This window comes from Melozone crissalis, unplaced genomic scaffold (assembly GCF_028551555.1).
Source record: "Melozone crissalis strain CALT ecotype California unplaced genomic scaffold, PUWL_Pcris_2 ptg000013l_1, whole genome shotgun sequence".
NCBI lineage: Eukaryota > Metazoa > Chordata > Aves > Passeriformes > Passerellidae > Melozone > Melozone crissalis.
The window spans coordinates 5,688,818-5,714,080 of NW_026535791.1; the positions used below are offsets into that span (position 1 = coordinate 5,688,818).

The 25,263-nt window shown below is 38.2% G+C and overlaps 1 protein-coding gene across 2 annotated transcripts in view; it reads left to right on the forward strand.

Annotated features, from left to right (window-relative positions):
- The window catches only part of WASF3 (WASP family member 3), a 63,739-nt gene extending 40,326 nt beyond the window's left edge, over window positions 1–23,413 (forward strand). The window contains exons 3-10 of one of the 2 annotated variants that reach the window (XM_054271584.1): window positions 1,992–2,134; window positions 8,168–8,302; window positions 11,648–11,801; window positions 12,229–12,346; window positions 16,840–17,015; window positions 19,621–19,884; window positions 21,502–21,857; window positions 22,542–23,413. In XM_054271584.1, the coding sequence (XP_054127559.1) occupies window positions 2,002–2,134; window positions 8,168–8,302; window positions 11,648–11,801; window positions 12,229–12,346; window positions 16,840–17,015; window positions 19,621–19,884; window positions 21,502–21,857; window positions 22,542–22,699 (1,494 nt within the window). In that variant the 5' untranslated portion in view covers window positions 1,992–2,001 and the 3' untranslated portion in view covers window positions 22,700–23,413. Of the gene's footprint in view, window positions 1–1,991; window positions 2,135–8,167; window positions 8,303–11,647; window positions 11,802–12,228; window positions 12,347–16,839; window positions 17,016–18,782; window positions 18,950–19,620; window positions 19,885–21,501; window positions 21,858–22,541 lie in introns of both variants that reach the window. The other variant, XM_054271585.1, reaches the window with a different exon arrangement.
- The last annotated feature ends 1,850 nt before the right edge of the window (window positions 23,414–25,263 follow it).

The following is a 25,263-nucleotide window of genomic DNA, read 5'->3' on the forward strand; positions in this document are numbered from 1 at the left end:
AAAAATGTCTGCAATGGGTATGAAGTAGTATTTTGAAATATATATGTTTGTAGAGGGATACAAAAACATAGAGTAGAAACAGGAAGGTTTTTTAATCAAATACAGAAATTGTTCCTCTGTTACCTCTGATGTGCTGTGTAAAATTTAGCAAACTCAGCTAACCTTAAATTCTGACATATTCAAATTGTCTCATATTAAGAAAGGCGTACAATATAATTCAAGACTGCTGCTTAGGAGTCATGAGTTTGTTCCTTCCTGACTTGTTATGAAATAGTCTTACAGTTAAATAGTTTCTTTTTGTTCATTAAGGCTTTTAAGCTTTTAGAAATGTTTTCGAGAATAAAATATTTTAAATTTTCAGGCGGAAGTAATTACAAAAATTACTGTGCAACATTTGAAAGGCAAAAGGATTTTTTAATTTACTAATTAGAGAAATTAATTATTTTTAATTTTATTTAGAGAAATTGAAAGGCTACTTTAATTGCTTTAGTACAGTAAAAAAGAAATTTTCAGCTAAGTCTTTCCCAAATGAACTGTGTCCTTGGTAATAATGTAACTTCTTGTTCCAGAAAATTTCCATGCCACATGGTTTTAAAACCGAATATTATTCATGAGTAGTACATGGACATTGAATTAACTATAGTTTTAAAGAAAACTGCTTTAGATGTTTTTGTTTTATATCGCTTCCCTCTTGGGTGAATTCTGTCTCACTTGGGCATCCTTGCTCTCAAAGCTGCTCTCTGCAGGACAGTGTTTTCTATGCCATTGTGCCCTTTTGTGATGCTTTCAGATCTCTTTTTGTGTTTTTTTTCCCCATCTGTTGTGGTTTCGGAATGGTACTCCACACTTTAGTTCTCCCCTCGAGACTTTCCAAACCACACTCACCCACTTGCTCCCCTTCTCCCCCTCTTCTTTCCCTCAGCCCTCAGGGTGGCCAGAGAGGAGAACTGGATGCACAAAAGGCAAAGATCACAGCCTGAGATAAGAACAATTTACTGGAAACAGCAATGAGATATGAAAACAAACTAGCAGCAGCAATATTAATAAGCATATAAAAAGAGAGAATGATTCACGTGCAAAAATGCTCAAAAAATGCAGAGCCTGACTTGACAGAAGCCAGGTTGTTCCTGACTGTAGAGGAATGCACTGCTTCTTGGAAATGAGAGAGGAATCCCTTTTCCTGCCCCTGGCAATGATATGAGATGGTATCAAATAACACAATCTTCTGGACCCTCCCCTTGGTCTGGGCTGGAGCCAAGACACCATCCTCATTTATTTCATTTTTCCAAGAAAACCAGTTCTGACAACCTTAGTTTTCTCAGATAAATGTCTTCCTGCATCTGGCATGTTCCCAAAAGCTGTCCAGTGAATGCCCTTATCCCATTCAGAATGCCATATAGCTCCCCCTGTGGAAAACCATCTTCTTCCTCATGCAGTCTAATTCTGAGAGGCACTTGCCCTTATGTGCCAGATGAATTTATCATTTTTGCTGGAAACTGTCGGGGCTGGGGTAGGTCGGTGTCTGACGTCACTGGGGGCTGTGGTGCTTGCTCGGTCTGTTGGTGGCCAGCTTGCCAAGACAGGATGCCAGCCTGCTCCAGACAGTGACCTTTCCTGCCACTCCTGTGGGGACTGCCAGTTTTTTCTAAATGCAAATGTGCACTCAAGTCCAGTGATTCTGGAACTGCAGCACAAGTCTGTGCATACAGTAAATCTTACGCCAAATCTGAGGCAAAAAGCCTACATTGCCTATATTGCCTTTGCTCTCTGCTGCTCTGCATGCTCCTGTCATATTCTGGCAGGAGTGGACAGCTCTGGTGCCCTGGTAGGAATTGTACAGTATCTTACAGTGGGAAGGCTGAAGCAAGGCTTTTAAAGAAGAAAGGTGAAGTACTTTTTTGGAGAAAAAAAGCCTGAATGTGTGCTACACTGATTCAGAGCTCTTAATTTCATTTTTGTAAATGTCATATGTATTTGTTTGTAAATTCCAGATTGTGAGCCATGCCTTTGGTGAAAAGGAACATTGAACCACGGCATCTCTGCCGAGGAGCTCTGCCAGAGGGAATTACAAGTGAACTGGAATGTGTAACAAATAGCACCCTTGCTGCTATCATACGCCAGCTAAGCAGCTTAAGTAAGTATCTGTAACTTCCTGCAAGTATTTGATTAATGATGAAAAGCTTTGAGATGGATTGTTTTAAATTGCATAAGTATGGTATGGGACAGTACCATTTATGTATTGTAATAATATGCTATAATAATAATTGTCTTTATGCTCTTCTATATTTTGAAGTGTATTAAAAACCCCAACCCTCCCTCCACCCCCAAATCCCACTCCAAAAAACAAATTAACAAAAAACCAAACAAGCAGGGAGAAAAAACCACTACCAAGAAAAACCCCAACCAAAAGACCGGAGCATAGAGGACCAGAAAATTTTCTAAGGTGAGAGAAATTAGTGCAAGAAACAAGACCAGCATCTGAGTTCTACTGGATTGAGCCTGCAAGCTCTTCTGCCTCTTGGAATCAAATGACACATTTGACTGAAATTTTAGTTTTTTGTAGTGTGCTAGTATTTCTTAAGCCTTCTCTTTTATATATATGTGTGCTCAATTCATATGAATGAAATTAGGCACATTGAAAGGATGCCATTTGCTGAGCAGGCTACTGTTAAGGCAGGCTAACATCAGCTCTGTACCGAGTAGCCTACACACCACACCTGTCAGGTGACACCGCCACTAGCAATTCTAGAAGCATGACTGGAGTGTTTGCAAGATGCACAATGTTTTTGATGAAAGGGATAAGAGATGTTTTTCAGACAGTCTTTAACAATCAGCAGCTGTTGTTTGTGCTGATAACGCTGCTCCTAGAAAAGAAATTACTGCTTCATCAGTTGCTTCTCTTTGTAAATGGACGTGGTTTTCAAACTGAGAGTCTGTGTGGAGCTCAGACTATGGGGCCCACTGGTGTTCAGTTCATGATGATAGGAAAAAGTCTTTGCTTAGAGAAAGAGGACAAGAGACACAGCATTTCCTCTTTGCAGTAGTCAGGGATTTAGGGATTTTTCTGAGCTGGAGGTCCATCTGAATCATCCTATGTAATGAGCATTTGTAAAACTATCATCTGTGGTATTGCTTAGATATGTTGAAATAGGGATTGCACCTTCTTCTTCACCAATGACTTTTGGCACAATGTCCCACAATGAAAGTTGACCTGTTTCTTTTTTTTGATACCTTCTCATTCTAGTGTGATGAAAGATAATGAAAGGTGCTTTCATCTTGTGCATTTCCATCATGATTTGTGATTTTAAGTCTTTATCCTCTTCTCCTGGTGATATCTTTCCCAGGTTGAAGTGTCCTGATCTGTAAGTGATCTTTTTGAACAGAAACCATTTTGTATTTCTGATCACTGTTATTTTTGCTTTGGATATGTAAGTTAGGGTATGTTGTGGGTTTTTTAAGGTGGAGTGTTGAGGACTTCAGATCATATTCAAAACAGACTTCTGTTTTACCATTATTGCCCTAGGAATTTGTAGAATTTTGATTGTTACTAAGTGTTGAATTATTATTTTCAGATAAGCTTGCAAGTGATCCTCTGATCTTTCTTGAACAGCAGCTGACGATTTAGTGTCTGATGTTATTTAGAGTTACTTTGTGTTTGCATTGTCATTGAGTTTCATCTTCTGTTTTCTCAGACAGTTGCTTAGTAGTGCCATCCTTAAGTTTCAGAAAGGTGAGAATGGCTAATATTCTAATTGTACTGAAGGAGACCTCATTTTGAATGATAAGACCTCATTTTGGTGTTGTGCTATTATTGTCCAAGTGTGGATAATGCACTTTTTACTTGTCTGACTTGCTTGGAATGTGTACAGCTTTCATTTATCCAGATTTGGTCTTGGGGCTAATCTGTTATACAATGTATTTAGATCCTCTTATGATTGTTGTTGAGGAACTGACTACTTATATTCATATCCGGCAGTTTTCCCTTAGCGAATTTCATCTGAAGTCTTTGTAGATAGCCCCTAAAGTTCTGGTAGTGTCAAGTTAAAGATCTATGCAAATAAATGATGTGTCCTTAGTCTTAACAGATGAATATGTGGTATTTAACAAGTGAAATGTACCACCATTCTCATGCACAGTCTGAAATATGTCACGTTTGCAGAGGATTTTTCTGCAGACAGCATTTGCTTTGCCTGTCTTTTGAGCCAACTGGGAGCAAGGAAATGATCACAGAAAAATGCTGTGCTGGAGCTGAAGTAGTGTGTCCTGCTGACTGCATCAGAGCTGGTTGGTGTTCTCACAGCTTGAGGCATAGAGCAAGCAAGTTCAGGTCTATCTTGCAGTCACACTGATTTTTTAATGTTGCGCTGTGAGTTCAGTGTGGATTTTGAAAACTGGCAGGTCTGTACTGTTGCATACAAGCTTGGCGTGCTTCTGCCTCTGCTCTTTTTGGGAGACATGAACGAGTTCCTATCCAAAGGGAATGTGCTCTCAGGAGAGCCTTTTCTGTATTATGTTTTCAGATTTGGGTTCATTTCCAGCCAGCTGGCTCAGAGCACAGGCAGAGTGAGCAGCATTCTCTGTGAAACTGTGCACTTTTATGTAAGGCAGAATCTTGTCTAGGGGATTCATCTCCACTTGGGAAGAGAGAATCTTCTGGAGGGGAAGGACAGGGAGCTATTGCAGCCTGTACCTCTAAGTAGCATGGAGGAAGTATAATCTGTGGAGACTTGGAAGACATTTTTTTCATGCAGAGAACAGCATTCACCAACTTGCCTCCTAGTATTTTCTTGGGTAGATTGGCCACTGGCTCAGTTTCACTAATTTTCATGCAGGCCTGAGCACACTACATCTCTCTGTAGTGCTGCTGAACCAGGCTGGGTTGGAAAGGTTGCTTTTTTGCCATTAAGTATCATGCTAGAGGTACAGTGAAAAAGGAGATGGGAATCAAGATCTAGTCAGTAACAGCCTACCACTTTTGCACCTTTAAAAAAAGAAGGGGGTAAAGTATGATTCTAATGTTTCTAGTTAATGCAGTTACAAATGGGTGGGTGGAATCACTGTATTCTGTAGTTGCAGGGAACCTTAGAAGGAAAGACTGCATAATTTCTTAGATGGGTTTTTAAATGAATATATAGGTTGGCCACATGTTGGGCAACACCTATTGTTTTTAAATTATTGTCTTACAGTGCCAAAGTCAGCTCTCAAATTAGAAGACACATGCTTTTTTCCTGTTCATTTCTGTTTTAATAAAGATCTAATTTAAACAACGGCAACATAAAAAACACTTGAAGTATTGTTTTATTTTATTTCTAAAACTTCCTGCATCATGTTAATCACAACAGCATGTCCAATACTGCTTTGCCATGTCACTGTTTTCACAGACAGGAGATTGACAATCTGTCTTTCACATGGTCTGGGCTAGCAAGTGTTGAAAAAAAATCAAGTATTAAAAGAAGTATGCTCCCACTTTGCCTTCTGAAAGATAACTGACAAATATCCATCTCCTTGACTTCTCTGGGGGTAATATGTTTAATCCTAGGATGTGGCAGTCCTCTCTCAGCAGGCTGATTTCAATATATTAACATAAACTAACATCTATTAAAATTGATTGAGCTCTGAATACTGGTGGCTGAAGAATGTAATTACTGCTTTATTTAACTGAAGAGTTGAAAAGCTTATTTTTTCCATAGCTTGGAATAACATCTTCATTTGGAGCAACTAAATCAAGTGGGGATTATAAGTAAATTTCAACTAGATGCTGGGAACACTTAGAGAACACTTTAAGTGTGCAGGCAGTTGAACACTGGCACGGGTGGCCTGGAGGAGTTGTGGAGCCTCCATCCTTGCAAGTGTTCAAAACCCAGCTGGTCAGAGTCCTGTCTCATTGTGCTCTGAGCTGGGAATTGGAGCAGATGATTGTGAACTTCAACTGTTCTGTGGTTGTGTGTGACTTCTGTTTTGGAGGGAGAGGAGATCAGGAGCAGGTAGATAGCATACCTTTCTTACCCACCTTCCACATATATGTATAAAGCAGAGCTTGCATACACTGACATATCTTAACATTTTGGGTTAGTTATTGGCTGATCTTACACACAGTAATGAAAACTATTACTGGTAAAGTCCTTAATTCAGTGGCAATCACTTTTTTTCTTGTGATTCACAGTGTTTTCAGATAATGTTTTGGTCTACTTGTTGTTTCCTCTCCCCTTCCAGGTAAGTGACCAAGAAGAGGCCAGATTGTCCTGTTGACTACCTAAGTGTGACTATTTTTTTACACTGAGTATAATATATATTATCTCCAGATGTTCACAGAATGGGATCTTAGCTGAAATTTTCATTGTATTTTTACTTTTCTTTGTGAAGTATTAAGGTTGGTTATTGGACCAACTTAAAATGTCAATAATGGCTGCTTTGGAAGTCCCTGTCATTTAGGTGGTTAATTCATATTCCATATTCTTCCAACTAATTAGATAGTTTTACTTTGCCCCCTTCCATTTCTGCTCTTCAGACTCTTCTTGATGCAGGTCGTATCAAGATGAACTTGAATCAGAAGTAGGGTTTTAAAGTTTGTTTTTGTTTGAAAAGCATGGTTAAGTGCAGGAGGCAGGACTTTTCTTTCTTCAAGGATTTCTTGAAGAGGTTGGGCTGCAGAAATTGTAGAGGGAGACATCTTAAATGAAATATCAGCATCTGGGTAGGCAAACCATCAGTTCAGTGAGTGGGAGCAATGAGTTTGGGTGGAATCTGAAATTTGTAGGGGAAGTTCTGGGGCAGGCCAGTTATTAAACTGGGGATCCGGAACCACTGATCTGGAGTGGATGAGAGTTGTGGAGTGGGGCACAAAGAGAGTCAAACTATGGATGACTGTGCCTGGTCCTATGGGAGGACTGGGAGAGGAATGGCCATGTACAATGATTTGTGCATCAGGAAGGGATTTGCTTTATCATGTGGCACCTTCTGTCCACTGTAGCACTTTCAGGGAAGGGCCTGAGGCTGCAAAACTGTACTAGGCACTGGTGATGCCACACTTTGAGTATGGTGTCCAGTTCTGGGCCCCTCAGTTCAGGAAGAACATTGAGGTGCTGGAGTGGATTCAGGGTGGAGCAACAAAGCTGGTTAAGGGTCTGGAGCACAAGTCTGAGGAGCAGCTGAGGGAGCTGGGGGGGTTTTGCCTGGAGAAAAAGAGGCTGGGGGGACCTTATTGCTCTCTACAAGTGCCTGAAAGGAGGATGTAGGTGGGGGTTGCCCTCTTCTCCCAGGTGATAGGTGACAGGATGAGAGGACAAAGTCTTAAGCTGCTTCAGGAGAGGTTTAGGTTGGACATGAGGAGGAATTTCTTCACAGAAAGTGTGATTAGAAATTGGAATGGGCTGCCCAGGAGATTATGGAGTCACCATCCCTTGGAGGTGTTTAAGGAAAGACTGGATGTTGCACTTGGTGTCATGGTCTAGTTGATGTGATAGTGTTTGAACATTGGTTGGACTCCGTGATCTCAGAGGTCTTTTCCAACCAGATTGATTCTGTGATTCGGTGATCTGCACTGCATTGTCCACTGTCACAGTGACTGAGAACATAGAGCAGGTGAAAGGGAAGCTGAAAAGGTTGTGCACCAAGTCCAGTGTGGGCGTGGGTAAATGTGGTCAGTGGCCTCTGACTCTCTCTCAAATGACTCCAGGGACAGCAACGTTTGCAGTTGGCATTTGTAGAGGTAAGTGGGCTGCTGTTTTTATCTGTTAAACGCTGTTTTAATTTTGATGTTGGCCTGTGCCACTATGAATTGCAAGATTTTAATTTCAAGATTTACTTCAGAAGCTTTTATTGACTGCAGTAACTTCAGGCCTTTTCATCACAGAGACGGGTTTTAATGCTCAGTTGTCTGTCAGTTGGCACTAGCTCAGCTACATAAGGATTAGAATTTGTAAGTCTCCCTGTGTTTTTAAGAAGACTGCTAACCAGGATGTCCAGAAGAATAGACTTCAGGCAGAATTTATGGTATATATTGACTTTTTTGTGCAAATCTGTTACCCTGAATTTTGCTGAATGACAAACTGCACTGTTCTAATCCTACAGCTACTGTGTTTTATTATACTTCATGATCTTGAAGCCATTTGTCTTGTGTTTTGTAAGTGACTAGAAAAGGGATTTCCTTGTCTATTTTCTTACATAGGCAAACATGCTGAAGACATATTTGGTGAATTGTTTAATGAGGCCAACAGCTTCTACATCAGAGCAAATTCCCTCCAAGACAGAATTGATCGCCTTGCTGTCAAAGTCACCCAGCTGGATTCAACAGTGGAAGAGGGTAGGTAATTGCCTGAAAGCATTGAGCCAGAAGTGATGTTGACAAGAGCACAGTATTTAATTGCACAATAACCTCTGTCTTTTCAAAGTAATCGTGTAACGATATTTCATCTTGTTGTCTCAGTAAGGCAAGCTGGGAATAATCACTTTAGCAGAGCAAGTGAAAGTATTCTTGAGTCAAGAAGCCCCTGTAGTAATGGAGCCATTAAGCTGCGTTTTTCATGAGGAAAACTTTGAGTTTGTGAGTGTAATAAATCATGAATGAATAAATATAGACTTTACTGGGGGTAAGTCAGAAAACATTGGGACTGGGTGTCCCTATCAATTTCAGAGTAGGATAATCACAAACTACATTAGTACCTTAGTCTGTTCTGTGATCATCAAAGATCTTATAATACTCTGTATTTAAACAAGGCACTGTGTTTGGATCAACCAGGTGAAAATCTTTAGGGGGTTCTACTCACTAGAAACTGTATTTCCTTTAAAAATATTTCCCGCTTATCAGCTTATTTGGGTAGATAAAGCATTTCTCTGTCTAGCTTTAAAGGCTATTAACGTGCATCTTGGCCTCCATGCTACATGTCTGAGCCAGCTCATGCCTGTACTTCCTGTTTAGATGATTCCTGACATTTACTAAAATGTAAAAAGCTTTTTATATCAGTACAGTAGTGTAATATTGACTCAGTAGTAGTTAATGCTACTTGTGATATATTTAATAGTGCTATTTATATGGCTTGTATATTTCATGTGCCATTCAGATTTTTGTAGCTTACATATTTATAGTGCCAATTATTAGTACCAATATTAAATTTTAGTGTTGATATTTAATAGTGTAAGGGTGTAATATTTAGCCTTCCTTTTTTAGCTAGTTACTGTCTGGAAATTATTATGTGCTGTTGTTTTACAGTTTTGGAACATAAGAACTGTTAGGGCATCTACAGCTTCTCTGGGCAACTGTGATAGTCTGTCTCCAAAGAGACCTGATTAAGTGAAAGGTGTCCTTGTCCATGGTAGGGGGATTGGAGTGAGATAATCTGTAAGATCCTCTCCAAACCAAACCACTCTGATTTTTTGGTACAAGCACCTGTATTTTGCTGTCTTAGGAGTCAAGAGCTATGTGGGAACATAAACTAACCTCCTATGGGATCACTATTCAGCTTAGTTTTTGAAGCATATTGTGTTGGTACTATGAGCAAACTAGATGATATTAATATACTGTACTTTTGGAAATGGCAGTTCTCATCTTGGTTTTGCTGGTTTTGTTTTTCCCCCCCTTTTTTTTAATGCCTCATTAATGTCTCATTAGTGCTATGCAGTAGCACCCAGCTAGTTTTCAGAGTTTGGAGGATAATTAAAAGCAATCTTTTGGAAGGGGAAACTAGTGTATGGTCTGAGAATTTAATCAGTGTTTATTTTAAGTTGACAGCAGTTGTTATTCTTGCATTGCTAATCATGCTTCATATTAATAAGCTGTATATACAAACTGCTGTCACCTTAGTGTCAGTAATAAATTTTATTAGCTGTTTCACTGTAGGAGTTGAAGTCTTGATAATAATTCATTGTACTGTCAGAAATAGTATGTTTCTGGATAGCTTTGGCATTTAAGCAAAATGTCAATTGCAAGGTTGTTTAAAAAAGCCCTTCAGATTTGATTGCATCAGTGATTTCTTATATTCTTAGATATAACTAATACAGTGTATATAAAAATATTTTATATATAAAAAACTACAGTTGAAAAAACATTTAAAAATAATTGTGGTAAAGTTTTAAAAATAGATATAAATAACTTATTCCAAAAATCTCCAGAAAAATGGTGGGGCTTTTTTGATTCTTTGAATGTCTCCCATCAAACAAGAATGAAACAATTCAGATATATACATCTAAAAAATCTGTCTGAAATACCTTTTACTTACAGGCAGATTTAAATAGAAAGTACTTTTAGAAATTACATTTTGATTCAGATGATGTGAATGGGAGAATGAGTATTAGACATGAAATATTCTATTTTTAATTTTTTGCTATTTGCAAATGCTATACATTTGCACTGTATACATTTTTAATTTTTTGTTATTGTAGAAGTTCCAGAAGAAACTAAGTAATTCTTGGAGTGAGAAGCAAGACCTCAGCACAGATAACAAAAATAGTTGGGCAGAGAAGTTTGAGTGGGATGGGTGTCCATCATGACAGACAATAACAGTGTAAAATTTCATCCCTTTGTCTTTTTTCAGGTCATCAGTATACTGCATTTTTGGCCATTACTGTTCATTTGCCTTGTGAATTTTCTCACAGTTTGTCCTTGAGACTCAATAAATTGGATGAATGGGCAAGAAGTATTAGATGAAATATCAATGGGAATAAAAGGAGACTAAGCCAGTGTATTTTGTTTGCACAAGTCCTGCAGCTTACCCTCCTATAAAACACTTGGATTAAATCCAGAAGTCGTCAGTGTCGTTGTAGAGAACCTAGTGAAGACTTCAGCATCCTCTTCAACTTCATTCTAAAACCTGTATTTCAGGGTGCTGAGGGGTGGAAGATGATATCAAGAGCTTACTGTCACTTTTAAATTGTGATTGGCCTTTAACTGGATCTTCTTTAACAATGATTGCTGCATTTCATGAAAACTTGTATTAAGAGTGAAAGAAAGCCTTGATAAAAGTGACAGGAACAATTAAAGCCAACTTCAGCCTTTCATTTGAAAAGAAAGAATGAAAAACCTGGTGTCATTTTCCTCAGAGCTGCGTGTGTGAAAAGATAAAATGAAAGTACGAGAGTGCAAGTATTTCTCTCTGTAGAGACATAAGCAAAACATAAGAGCAAGGAGTGTTTAGTTACATGGGAAGACATAGGAGTTGAAAGAGAGTAAAATAAGAGGAACTCTGTCTATCACAGGAGATTGTTGCAGCTGTAATTTAATTATACTTAGAATGGGCTGGAATATGTGTATAGATAGCACGTACAATTATAAAACACTCTGTGTCAGAGGAATACCATACCTTGTTTCAGTCTTGAAGCCAGTCTTTCTGCTGTTAGAACTCCAGGATAAAGCCTATAAAAAGGGGAAATGGTTGGGCATCTGCATGTGACAGCATTCTTGCATCATTTTCCAAGATACAGTCCATGGTCCCATTATTTTAGGTGAGGTTCTGGACCAAGTGAGACTAACATCTGTTTTATTATGGGAATTCTTACATGCCTTTGTGCCTAGTTATCAGAATTATCCACTGAGGAAAACCTGTCTTTGTGTTAACATGCTGAAAATATTTCAAATAGTTAGTGAAAAAAGAATGTTGTGTATCCACTTTAATTCCTTTCAGACTTGTAGTAAATGTGTTTCTGTTTCTAACAGTATCCTTACAGGACATCAACATGAAAAAAGCATTCAAGAGCTCAACAGTTCAAGACCAGCAGGTAGTTTCAAAGAACAGCATTCCTAACCCAGTGGCTGATATTTATAATCAAAGTGACAAACCACCACCTCTGAATATTCTTTCACCTTATAGGTAAGGAAATATTGATTGTTTACCTTCTTGTACTTGACCCTTTATTTCCTAACTGTATGCAGAGAATAATTACAGCAGAGGGGAAAAGCTATATTGATTATTGAGATTTGATTTTTCAAGATTGATAAAACTCAATCTGCAATAAATAATTTATTTCTTTTTTAAGAATGGTATAGCACAGCATTTGCAGTGTATTTTATTTTTAAGAATAAGGAGTTTTAACTGAAATGTGAATGTGTAGGATTTATGACCAAGGGATGTGTTTTTGCTGCTGCTGCAGACAGTGCTGGTATTTGTTTATGGACCTCATGTTAGTAAGGGTTGTTATTGATCAGCTTGAGGCTTGGATGATCATCAAAGGTGAATTTTTTAGATTTAAAGCACACTAGTTCATGTATTTTTATCTTTTCTTCTGCTGCTTTTCCAGGGATGATAAGAAAGATGGATTGAAGTTCTATACCGATCCTTCCTATTTTTTTGATCTTTGGAAAGAAAAAATGTTACAGGATACTGAAGATAAGCGAAAAGAAAAGAGGAGACAAAAGGTAAAAACAGAAACATAATAGCACAAACAATTTGTGCATTACAATTTTATGTGCAGTTGTCCAGGCATAAAAATTCCCAGGTCATACTTAGTTTGTGTGCATGGGAAGATTGTTCCTCTTGTGTGGCTTAGATTCAGTACATTCCATTTTTATAGCTTATCCTGTCTATTTTAAGAAGGCAGCAAATTGAATTTTAGGAGTGCTGTGGTTATCTTCCAAGATGCTGTTTTGAATCCTTTGCCAATATCTGTTTATTGATAACCAGAAAAATGGCCCTGTTATGCTCCAGGAAAAGGCCCTGTAATGGGAGACGAAAGGAATTTGAATTAGAGTTTTTTCCATTCTAGTGTCCCATTCTTTCCATTCTGATTTTAAAGGAAAAAATACAGGTGCCTTTATAAGAATTTAAAAGATCACTTGAGCATTTCTTTATTCCTGTAGAACAATTTCTACAAAACTACTTTAAATATTTGTAAGATACTTTTAGACTTCAGCTTAGGCAACACATCCTGCTTATTTCCATCCATGGTATATTTTCTGTAGATTTTAATTGTCTTATTACAGTCTACAAATGCAAATATGCTCAATTCCAGTCATGTAGTATTATAGCCATACATCACAGAAATACCCCTTGATAAATTCTAGCTGAAGTACTATTTTATTTGGTTAAATATATGCCAAGTCCAACTAAGAAGAAAGCAGCATAGACTTGAGTTTCCATGGATAAAGTTCAGTTTGTGAAGGGAAGAAATCTCAGGTTTAGCTTTCCAGAAGATGATTTTCATGCATTTCATCATCTGTGTCCTTTGGAGAGCAAGATGATTTGGGTGAGATGTGTCCCAGGCACACTTTGTTCCACAGGTTGCTGAACCAAATGTCCTTTCTCTTTTATTCTTGTCCTTATGTTTGCAGTAACCAGGAATGAATCCAGAGCATTTATTGACAATTCGATAGCTGAACCTTAATTTTCAGTCTATTAAATGAGAGTTCTTTGCTCAATTTGTGCTCTACAGAAGCACAAAACTTGATAGTTGTTGAGAAACTGTGCAGGTGAAATAAATGTTTATTGTTTACCAAAGTACAAGCTAGACACCTAAATGCCATCCTACTCAGCTGACCAAATACAGCTAATTTTTAGCCTCAATTTTTTAGGTGCTCAGTGAAATCTGAGAGTAGTCCCTGCACCAGAGAATCAGTTTTTCAGTATTATTTTGATAATTTGCCCGAAGTGCTCACGCTGTTGCAGCAGGAGGTTTATGAGCTGTTTAATTTTCTTCCCTCAAATATCATGCTTTTTATTTCTGTATACAGTTTAATTGAAAATATCTGACAGGCTTCCTCTGATTTGACTCTTTCAGGCAAACTTTTACTGAAGAAAAATGTAATTTTAATTCTTTAAGTTTAAAATCTGTGTAGTCTATTTTTTTTTTCTTTCTGTAGATCAGTGTCTGAGAGTTCAGTGTAGTTTTGACTTGGTACATACCAATAGTATTTTATATTGAATGGCTGTAGGTAGGGCAGTTGTGATTAAACAAAGGATAAACTGTTAGAATTTCCTCTTTATTGTGCTGGCTTTTTATCTGGGAATAATTAGCTATTCAAGCAAGTAAAAATTTCTAAATTTGGAAAGCTTATATTTCAGAAATCATTCTTGATTACTTGTGTTTTGATAGGATTTTATAAATTTGTGGTGAGGAAAATACTCTAGGCTTGTGCTTTCAGTTTTTTGAAAGTATTGCAAATACTTGCTGAAGCTGCTTTTTTATCACTGGCTCTTAATTCTTTATTCAGATGCTTGAAATATCATTTGCTAATTCTTGATGCAAATATCAAACTTACAATTAACTCAACCCTGTTTGAAGGCTGTAATATGTTTTGTGTTTGCTGAAATAATTTGCTGCCAACATGAATGACTTGTTTTCTGGCCTAATCTACAGCACCCACTTGTCTGCCACAGCTTCTATTACAGCTAGTTAAAAAAAAAAGTAACTCCTCTGAATATTGCTTTAATTTTTCTGAGAAATATTTCCAGCTGTAATTATCTATAAAGGCTTTAGCTCCCCTACAAGTCTGTCATCTTTGCCCTGGGTTGTAAAGCTAGAGCTGTCTCCATTATCAAGGGAATGAAACTGCTACTGAAACAACTTAAAACTACTCTTAGAGGTACATGTAGCTTTGTCAGCTGCTACTAATAGGGCTGGCTGCCCCACTGTTTTGGAAGACATTTAATGTTTCAGAGATGTATTGATATAATATTTAATAAAAATATTGCTACCAGTAGGGTTTAGTACTGTTTGAGTAAAAAGGATTCAAGTGTATTTATTCATTAGCATGCTTACAGATGCTGATCTGGAACAACCTGGCCAGCTGAAATCTGATCCAATTAAAACCAGCTAAGCTTTGTGCTTATTTTTTGGTGTTTACACATCCACATGTATAAACATTTTTTAAACTTTTTAAACTTTTAAAAACTTTTTATAAACTTTTGTTTTCCATAAAAAAAAGCTGATCTCTTTAAATGTCTAAATAATAAGCAGTAACTGTAAGCAGTCATGTATGCAGTCATGATTGTACAGGAATTGTATCAAAATGATTGTCTTCCTAGTAGCATCATATATTGGTCAAAAGGTGAATATTTATTTTACTTAGAATCTTGCAAGAAATATATAGTTGTGACCCCCAGATGGCAAATTGTTGTTCTGAAAGAAGACAAAACAAAGTGTTTTCATTGAAAATGCTTACTTGATCTTTCTTCTGAAATATAACATGACTCAGGAACGAGGATAAAAGTCAAAAATTAAAAAAACCCAAAATATTTACAGCAAATAATTGAAAAAGACAGATGAAAAGCTTTTAATAAACATATATTCAACCATGGCAATTAGCAAAACTATATATATTTAAAATAAAGTGTGACTAAATCTGTGTCCTTTCTGCTCCAAATCCTCTCTTGGCAGAATTTGATGTGAAAAAGTGGTTATCAGACAAAAAGGGTGTGACTCGAAAAAGTTTGTGGAGGAAAAATACTTGGGGAGAACTGATTAAGAACCAAAATGATCATTGTTATTAAACATAAATCAGACCAAAAATCTGTTTACTGTAGAAATAAGCAGGAGTTGTCAAAACATTTGGGTGTTGAACTTCAAGAAGTCTTTTCTGACATTCTGAATGGTAGGAGGGTCAGCAGGTCCCTCATGCAAATATGCATGAATGAGCAAGAGATCCAAAACAAGGACAAGGAAGCCATTTGTTAGGTTTTTGTTAGTTATGTAATGCCAGACACATTATTTCAGAATTATTTACTTGGTGCTGTTTGACAGTTGGAGTAAAAAACCTGTGTTCATCTGTGATGGACTTTTTGTTAAACTGGCTTTCCAACTATTATCCCTTATTTTATGGGTCTAGATTCCCCAGTAGAAGGCTTGCCTACCAGAATTTGACCAAGCTCTTCTCTCAGTATAACTCACTCACTGCATTCTCAGTATAGCAATATAATTATTTTCTGAGAAACTATTTTTCTAGCAGTCAAAAGCCTAACACCATATATTCTAAGATGTAGGATCTAGAGCTGATTGAAAAAAGACCCCTATGCTCTCATAAATACTGAGAAAAGGAGTAGCAGACCCTTCTCTGTCTGAATTGAGCAATCTTATTCATATTTTGTGCAGAAGCACCAGTATGAGTTTTATATTCATCCTGAGTAGTCAGAAGTAGGTGAATACAACATTTCCAAGGTGTGAAAGCATTAGGTCCCAATATTAGGAAATCTTGCTGTCAGTGAGGTAAAGATAAATAGGTATGATAAACACTGACATTGGTTGAGCCTGTTGTTATATTTATTGAAAGATAAAAGCACCCAAGTTTGTCATGGACCTATCAAGCTGTAATATACTGCTGGCCTGAGTATTGCCGACTCACTGCAGAGAGAATTAGTGCAATTCATTTTTATATCAATGGTGAGAAGAAACTAGGAGGAATTTTGGTAGTTAATTAGATCTAAGAAGGGAGAGAAAGTTAAAACCAACAAAAATAATTTCACATAGCCTATGGAATAGGAAAGTGTGTCCAGTTTCTCCATACTTCCCCTGGCCCAGTTCATTGTGACCATAATGAATAACCAGAATAGCCTGAGCTTATTTTACATTCTCTGAAGTTTGATTTTCAGGAGATGAAAATTACAAGTGCTTCAGGATGGTGTAAGTTGAAGACCAGAAGTGATGTCAGAAGAAGTTCAACTTTCTGGCTTTTAAAATTGGTCCCATTTCTGTATTAGGAAAACCAGGAGATTGGCATCACAGTAGCGCATGCATCCTTACAGATCAAAAGTCCTGCTACTAATGAGGTTATTTTAGTGCAGAGAAATTTTATGAAGACTTGGCTTCATCTGTAAATCTGGTCTTATTTTCATGCACTCTAACTGCATTTTAACCAGCTTTTTTCCTTTCCTTTTTTCTCTCTCTTTGCATGCTTTATTTCTTTTGTTTGGACATTAGGAGCAAAAGCGTATAGATGGCACCACCCGTGAGGTGAAAAAGGTTAGAAAAGCCAGGAACAGACGCCAGGAGTGGAATATGATGGCATATGACAAAGAGCTTAGACCTGACAACAGGTTGTCTCAAAGTGTGTACCATGGAGCATCTTCCGAGGGATCACTGTCCCCAGATACTAGGTCTGTTTACAGCAAAGCTGTTTGTTCTACCACAGTTGTATGTTCAGCAATACTGAGTAGAATTAGCTGTTTTTACAGGATGGGAATAGTTAGACTCAACATACAATGCATGTTTAAAACATTCTTTTCAAATTTACTTTTAAGCATAAATGACATAACAGATTCTGTAATGATTTTTTTCTTCCTCAGCTTCACATGAGCATTTTGTCATCTTAATGTTATGTACTGCAGAGACCGAAGTGTTTGCTGTATGCTTTGTATTTTATCTTCAGTAGCTGTAGTTACAAAGCATTTAAGCCTCTTCTAGATAATGTCAGTAGCTCTTCCTTAGTGTCTAGTCTGTTGTTTGGTGCCCTGCTGGTAGCTTAATAAATATTTTTCTGTGATCTACTCAGTCAAGAATACTGTTGCCTTTAAGGAATACTTCAATGGGGGAAGAGTTCAGCTTTTTGATGTTGTATTAGTCAAAAAACCAAGCTACAAAACCAGATGAGATGTTACTGCTTGAAATAACAAAATATCTCTGCTTAGAGATAGTGCAGCAGAATTCGTCTTCATTGAGACTGAGATTCCCTTTGAGCTCAGTGGGAGCTACCTGATGTGCAATGAAGTCTTAGTTTTTGCACTAAGCTGGTCTCACCAGAGGATTTTCCCACTTACTTTATTTCCTGTGTCTGTTGTGATTAAGTACAAGCAATAAGCATTGAAATAAATGGGGTCCACTGGAAAAAGTGTTTAAATTGGTGAATGGCTAGGTTGAGAAAGCAGCTACCACTGCAAGAGTGTGGAATGATACCTTTAGCCCACTGTACAGTGGAGATTAATTTAAAAGAAAAGAAATCTGCTCAGAACTTTGCAATGTTGTGGTCTTTGTGAAAAGTAATGAACTTGTAATTGAAACATAGTATTTGATATTGCTATTGGTCTTTCAGTTACTTATTCAGACTCCCTCACTGCCTAAAAACTGTTGTTCGTTTAGTTTTATTTTACAGTTTCTAATGCAAAACTTTGTCTCCTGTTGGTCTTAATGAAACACTGCAGACTGACAAAGCTTTACATAGGTTGATGTAGCAAAAGCTGTGGATTTTTTCATCAGAACTTCTATTTCACACCTTTTGAGTATTTTTTTTCAGATTTAACTCCTTGCTTCCAGGATTCCTGAGTTTAAATTATCATATTGAAGTTACTTGTTTTTATCTCCCAGCAATGTCAACATGTATTTGGCTGTTTGCAGATATGTGGTATTTGCAATCTGTGGGATTTTTTTAAAGCAGAAATTGTAGGATGCCTCTGTTTTGATGTTGTTTGTGTGACAGATACCTTGTACTTACATATGCCTTACTTACAATATTTTATAAATTATGGAATATTTTACATTTCAGTGAATCAAATATCTGACATTGAATCCTGAAATCTGTTTTACATCCATGAAGCATTAATTCTGAGAATGTGAGGTGGAGAGAGGGCTTTCTATTTTTTCACCTTGGAGTAATCTTAAGCTATAAAAAATCCATACATAGAGAAATGTGTACTGGTTTGAGAGACCTTTTCATGCTGCCAGCTACTGCATGAGCAGTGTCCTGTAAGTCTGATCCCAAATAAATGTATTTGGTTATACTGTCTTTTTTTTCCTAGTGCTAAAGTAAAAAAAAATTGGTCACATATATTCACATTTGGTACTTGTAAGACTTAAGCATTAAATGTTGACATCCTGATGTTTGGTCTGTAGCAATTTACAATGTATTTGTTATACTTATTGTACTTTAGAGAGAGAAACACAAGCTGAATCCAAACAGAAACCAGCAAATTAATGTGAGAAAAGTAAGAACAAGAAAAGAAGAGTGGGAGAGAAGGAAAATGGGCATTGAGTTCATGAGTGACGCAAAGAAAATGGAACAGGCAGGAAGCATGAAAGAGGACAAAATGCCCAAAGGGTTTGTTATTTTGTTTTGCTCAAAGCCCTGGCTTTTTGTTGCTTACCTTGCTTCCAGTCTCACAGATAAGTGCATCAGTTCACTGTGTTCACTAAAAGCCAGGCTGCACCATTGTTCATTACTAAAACAAGTCTTCACAGTAATGGGATGAAAAGATCCTTTTGCTCCCTCTCTTGGGCTTATTTGACAGAACATCCTAGACTTTGTATCTTTATGAACTCTCTGCTCAACTAATACTTACATTTCCCAGTTTCTTTAAGCCTTTCCAACAAAATTAATTGTGCAAACAAAATAAAAAGCATTTTCTAACTTTCAAAATTGGTTTTCTCTGCATTGGTAAAGTTTGTTCTTCTGCATAATTGCAAGTGCTTGTAGTATTGCTTTTCTTTTTCTGCTGCCACTGTTAACCTGAGGCAGGCTGGTAAGTATTGCCATTTCAAACAATGGACTGTCAAAATCATTGACAAAAACCATAAGCTTCATTATGGCTACTAAAATTCTTGTGCTTTCTGTGGACTTAAAAGGGAGTGATAACTGATAAATCGGGGAATCCTCTTGCAAGACAAATAATGCTGATTGTATTCTTTTTTGCTTGTTTTGTCAGTTATTTAGGTAATGCCCTGTTGCACTCACATAATCTGTTCTTCTGCATCAATTTACTTTAATTTTAGGTCCCATGCATCCGATGTTACAGATTATTCTTATCCTGCTACTCCGAATCATTCCCTCCATCAGCAGATAGCAATGCCTTCCTATGGAGCAGGAGATGGTCCACAGTACATGGCAGCATCCCAAAGCCACGAGCACGAGTACAGACCGCCCTCCACCACGGTACGACATGCCACTTTAAACAGACCTCAGCAACCACCTCCACCTCCACCCCAGCCTTCAGATGGCCAGCACAGCTCAGTACCTGTGGTACCAGCAGAATATGGGTAAGTCTGATTTATTCTAGTGGATTCTTGGCAAAACCAGAGGGATGCATGTTTTCCGTAACCATCGTAACGTGTAACGGAGAAAGACCCCAAATACATTAGTTACCTCCTTGGGGAGGACAGAAGAAAATTGGTATAATTTCTATGTATGGACTGAATTTAAGTGAAGAAATAGTGAAAGCAGAAATAACCACGTCTGTATTAAATGAAGTGTGTATTGGTGAAGTCATATGATTGTAAAATATTAAGGGTGCCTAATATAATATTGAAGAAGGGATAATTTTCCTATAAAGTGGAAAGTAGTTATGGGATAATTTGGATAAGATTTTAAACTTCAGGAAATGTGCAGAAAGAGTATTGGTGATTGTGATTAATCTGGCAGTGTTTGTTGCATCCCTGAAATCCCTGAAAGGCCTTTTTAGAGAAGCTTGTAATGGAATTGGGAGGGGTCTCCTCAGACACAAATTCCATACTGTCACAGGAGGAATGCCACTTTTTAATTCAAGACGGAGATTTATCAAATGCCTGTGTAGATATTTTGCCTGAATGCATTCTGAAGGAAGGCTTGCTCCAGAGTTCTGGTTCTCCTGTAGCAAGAAAACATCTGTTTTCCAATATGTCTGTGTCTCTGTGTCTGTTCTTTTGTGTAAATAGCTTAAACTTTCAAGTTGTAACCCAGGAAGTTGTAGTCATTCTTGCCTGTGTTGTTTTTTACTATGCAAGCCAAGGTTTGTCATCCTTGCTTGATGCAGCCTGGGATAGCCTTTGCCTGATTCATGGCTATCGTGCTGCAGATGACTCAGTTAGGAGGGACTGCTCCAGCCTGCCCTTTCTCTGTTGTTTCCAGTGTGTAAGATACCACTGTGCTTAGCCCTCAGGTCCATGACCATTGTTGGGATGTTGCAGTTGTCACACACTGGCATGTGTCACTCAGTGTCATCAGTCTCTTTGCTTCAGTTCCTATCTCCTGTATCTAGTTCTTTACATACTTCACAACTCTTATAAATTCTCTATTTTTTTCTGATTAAGATTTCTTTCAATGACATTTTAACGAAGAAATGAGCTCTTCCCTGTACCTCTGATTTAAAAAATTTATCAAATGTATCAATTTAATTAAATGGTATTTAAACTGATAAATTTGACCGCAGAAGCACATGACATACATTTACCTTTGGGTAAATCTTTCCTTCTTTCCATTGTTCTCCATGTCTGTGTCCTCTGTTACCTCTTGGCCTTCTATGGAATTGAAGGGTGTAGTCTGCAGTTTTCTTGGTCCCTTCTTCTTCAATGACTTTGCACTTTGCAGTCCCACAGACTAGATGTTTAATAAGAAATGCAGCTTCATACTTAAATGGGCAGGAGAACTAAGATAAAGAAGCTCAATTTGTCGAGTGCTGAAAGGACATTGCTTTTAACTTCAATATTTGTCTTAAATCTCAATATATCAGCAATATTTGACAATTCTTACATGTATAATCACTTGCATAATTAAGTCACCAGTTTAAATAGCCTTTGATTTTTGTTTTATCTGAGGTTGGATAAGTGCACTTGAAGGGGCAATAATTTTAGAAGTTCCGACTTTGAATGCATTAAATGTTTTTGTTCTGTTTTATATAGGATGCTCCCAGCTCAGATGGTGGATTATTACAACCCCACAGGTCCGCCCCCACCTCCTCCCCCTCCTATGATTCCTTCAGCACAAACTGCATTTGTTAGTCCTCTTCAGCTTCCTGTGCCACCTTCCCATTCCGGACTGGTGACTGGCTCTACATATGCAGCTGCTCATCCTCCTCCTGCTGGTGGGCTTGTTGTCACTGCTCCTCCTCCTCCCGGCCCACCTCCTCCCCCTCCAGGCCCTCCTGCTGCAGGTGCATCCCTCTCTTCCTCCCCCATGCACGCCCCTCCGGCGTCGGAGGCGAAGCAGGCCCCGATGAGCGATGCGCGGAGCGATCTGCTGGCTGCCATCAGGATGGGTAAGTGCACACTGGGTTTAGGTATTCCTTTCTTTCAGTGGGAGCACAGTGTTTTCCACTGCAATGAGTTTATGGCTTCTTTTCCCAGCTGGGAAGATTTCATTAAGCACAGGTACCACACACCTGTTCTGACATTTGTCAGCCATGAGGTTGGATCATTTTCTAGCACCTAAAGCTGCACAGCTTTGTCAACCATGTCCTAGTGTTGCTGTGTGGACATAATTTAATGAACACAGCACTTGTGTTCATTATGTGAAGTGCTAGTACTGTACATGGATTTTTGCTTCTGTTCCAAAGAACTGAATTGCCCAACACCAGGCTTTGGCCCACTGATTTTTTTTAACCAGTGACTTACAGCTCTTCCTGACATCACTTACAATATGGAGCTGTAGGTCTAACAGTATTTCCAAATACAGATCAAAATGACCTGTACAGTCTTGAATATTTAGCTTCAGCATATTGTTGACAGTTTTAGAAGTCCAGAAGTATTCAGTCTCTGAGAATTATTTCCCAGCTGCCTTTTTTGTCTTTCCCTCTTCCTTGCTCAAGGAGGCTCTCTTCTCTCAATGCTTGCTTTCTTTTTTTCCTGAGTATTTTCTAAGACACAACAAACTCACCAACCACAGTGTCAAACACGAACTCTCTTGCCTGGAAAGCTTTGCCTGAGGGTGATTGTCTCTGCAGGAATTCAGCTGAAGAAGGTGCAGGAGCAGCGAGAGCAGGAGGCGAAGCGCGAGCCCGTTGGCAACGACGTGGCCACCATCCTGTCGCGGCGCATCGCCGTGGAGTACAGCGACTCCGACGACGACTCCGAGTTTGACGAGAACGACTGGTCAGACTGAACGTGGCCCAGGCCTGCTGGCAACTGCATTAAATACTTGGCTTCAGTGATTGCTTTCTTAGCAAGGTGTAAAGCAGGACGTTGACATGTATTAAGGCTAGTGAGGGAAGTGCTGAAATTGAATTGGTATTATTCAGAATGCTGTAGCTTAGCAACTCTGGTAATAATGATGTGATTATGCTTATGCAGATCAGAAACTTGTCTTACTTTCAGTATTTACAGCATAATACTTAAGTGCCACTAAATGTAGCAACTCTTGTGCTGCGTGCAAAATATGATGCAGTTGTTGCACTGTTACAGAACCAGCATTTTATTTTACTTTCCTGTTCTTGAAGGGATAAAATATATTTTTTTGACTTTACATCTTATTCTTTTAATTATGTAAGCAACTTAGATACTTGTGAATTGGTCTGGTTGTTAGTCTTTGAGGGCAGCTAACTGTATGGCTGAGTGAAGTGTTGAGTTCCATAAATGTGACTTTTAGCTTTTTTATTAGGTACTAATTATGCCCACCTTAGTCTATTTTTAACCACTTCTGGGCTTAAGTTTTTATGCATACAGAATTGATTTTGTACTATCTTCCTTTTTATCTTAAAAATGTAGCAGATGTTGAAATGTATACTTTGAAGAATGACCCCACATGATCCAAAAAGAACATTTGGCGAGCAGACAGATATGTCTGTAACCGTACCAGCTCTAAGTTGCTGGCTGCTTGTTGGGAAGAGTGTTGGGAGGGTCTCTACTGGGTAGCAGATGCATGTCTGTGTTATAAATGGAAATGAAAATACCTGTAGAGCTTTTCAGTCTTAATATAAGATCAACTGGATGCAGGATAGTCCTGATGGAAACCCTGTGGCTGTTACAGTGCAGAAATGCTATTGTTATTGCTAGAGTTTGGATCTAGCAATCAGATACATTTCACAAGTATTAAACTTGGTCTTTATGCCTGTAGGTATAAATGTGTGTAAATAAGTTCTGTTGTTGTTGATTTGTACATGTGTAATTGTGTAGCACATTGACTCAGAACTCTTACTTTGAATGTATTTCTTTCCCAGTACATCCCATGGATAAAACAGGGGCAGTTAGAGCAGTTTTGATGGCTGATGAGGTACTGTGCCATATATACATATACACTCACTTTCTTGGTCCTTTCCTAGGCATAGTTGCTGCCATAAAGCCTGCTTTGACTGTCCCTGTTTTCCTTGTTTTCCATTTTTTTATCAGCCATACGGTATTAAAATGGTTTGGTTTGTTTTGTTTTTTTTCTTTTCTGGACCAAGAGTCAGGCTGCTTCTCTGCCTAATGAGGCTTTTAAATTTTCTTCATAGCAGGGGAAGATTTCTTTCCTTACTAGATTACAGTTTTAATCTTTGTAACAGAAGTCTCTGTAATTCCAGGTCTAACATTTGGTAAACCTCCTTTGTTCTGTGAGGCACCCCCATCTGTTAAAAGAAGTATGTAAAATAATAAGAGAAATGGAAGGTGATTATCTAACCTGTGTTTACACCATTAACAGTTTTAGTCCTGAGAATGTAACAGTCTAACATGATGTTTGCATGCAAACTGTTGGCTACTGCATTGCTGTTTAATCTGCATATGATTTTGCAATCTGTGGTGGCTGCCTTTATGGTAGAGGGATAATATGCTGCCTCAGGGCCGGTGTAAGAATTTATCACACAAAGTATGACAAAGTGTGACCAATCTCTGCGTAGGGGTGAGCAACCACAGCTCTTGTAAACCAGGGGCAGCTGAAGGTACTTGCTGATCTCTGTCCCAGGTGGAGCTGGTTTTGTCTTTGCCTTAAAATGCAGAGCTGAAGTGTGCTTTATTTTGTGTCCTGGAGTCTGAGGTCTGTGTGTCCACCAGGGAGGACAGAATTTAGGCTGTAGCCTGATGGTGGCTTTCATCACCGTGTGGGACATGGCTTGTCCTTACCATCACGGTGTGCTTGCACAGTGGCCTGCAAAATGGTTCTTTGGAGAGGTAGCTGAAGGTGCAGCTGGGACCTCAGTGTTACATCACTGCATAGGTGGTGAGAGCACTCTCGATGTTCTTTTGATACATGCTGAAGTTAAATGTCTCAGCAGAAAATTCTTTCCAATCTATTGAAATTTGATATGACAGAAGATATATTTTATGAGCACAGAAGTTGGGTGTGTCTGAAATTTTGTAATTTGAGCTTATTTTAAATAATAAGCATTAAACAAGCAATCAGTTGTGACCAGTGAAGATAGTGTAGATTTTTCAGTCATAGTAGCCAACCTGTTTTTCTGAACCTGCAATGTTGTCAATTTTCCTTTTGGTATTTTATGGACGAAATGTGAATTGAATTTAGTGATGTAAACACTATTCTAGGCTGTTTTTATCAGTTTTATCATACTTCGGGTTGTGCATAAGTAACAAATATGAATAAAATCTCACTTTTGAGCCTGTGTTTCTTTCCTTAGATGGGTAAGATTTTGCTGTTAATCTTTATTTTAACTTACCAATAACAGAAGGGAAAACGTAAGACTTCCAAATGCTACCTCTGATCCCAAGGCATGATGTTCCTGGGATGAAGGATGG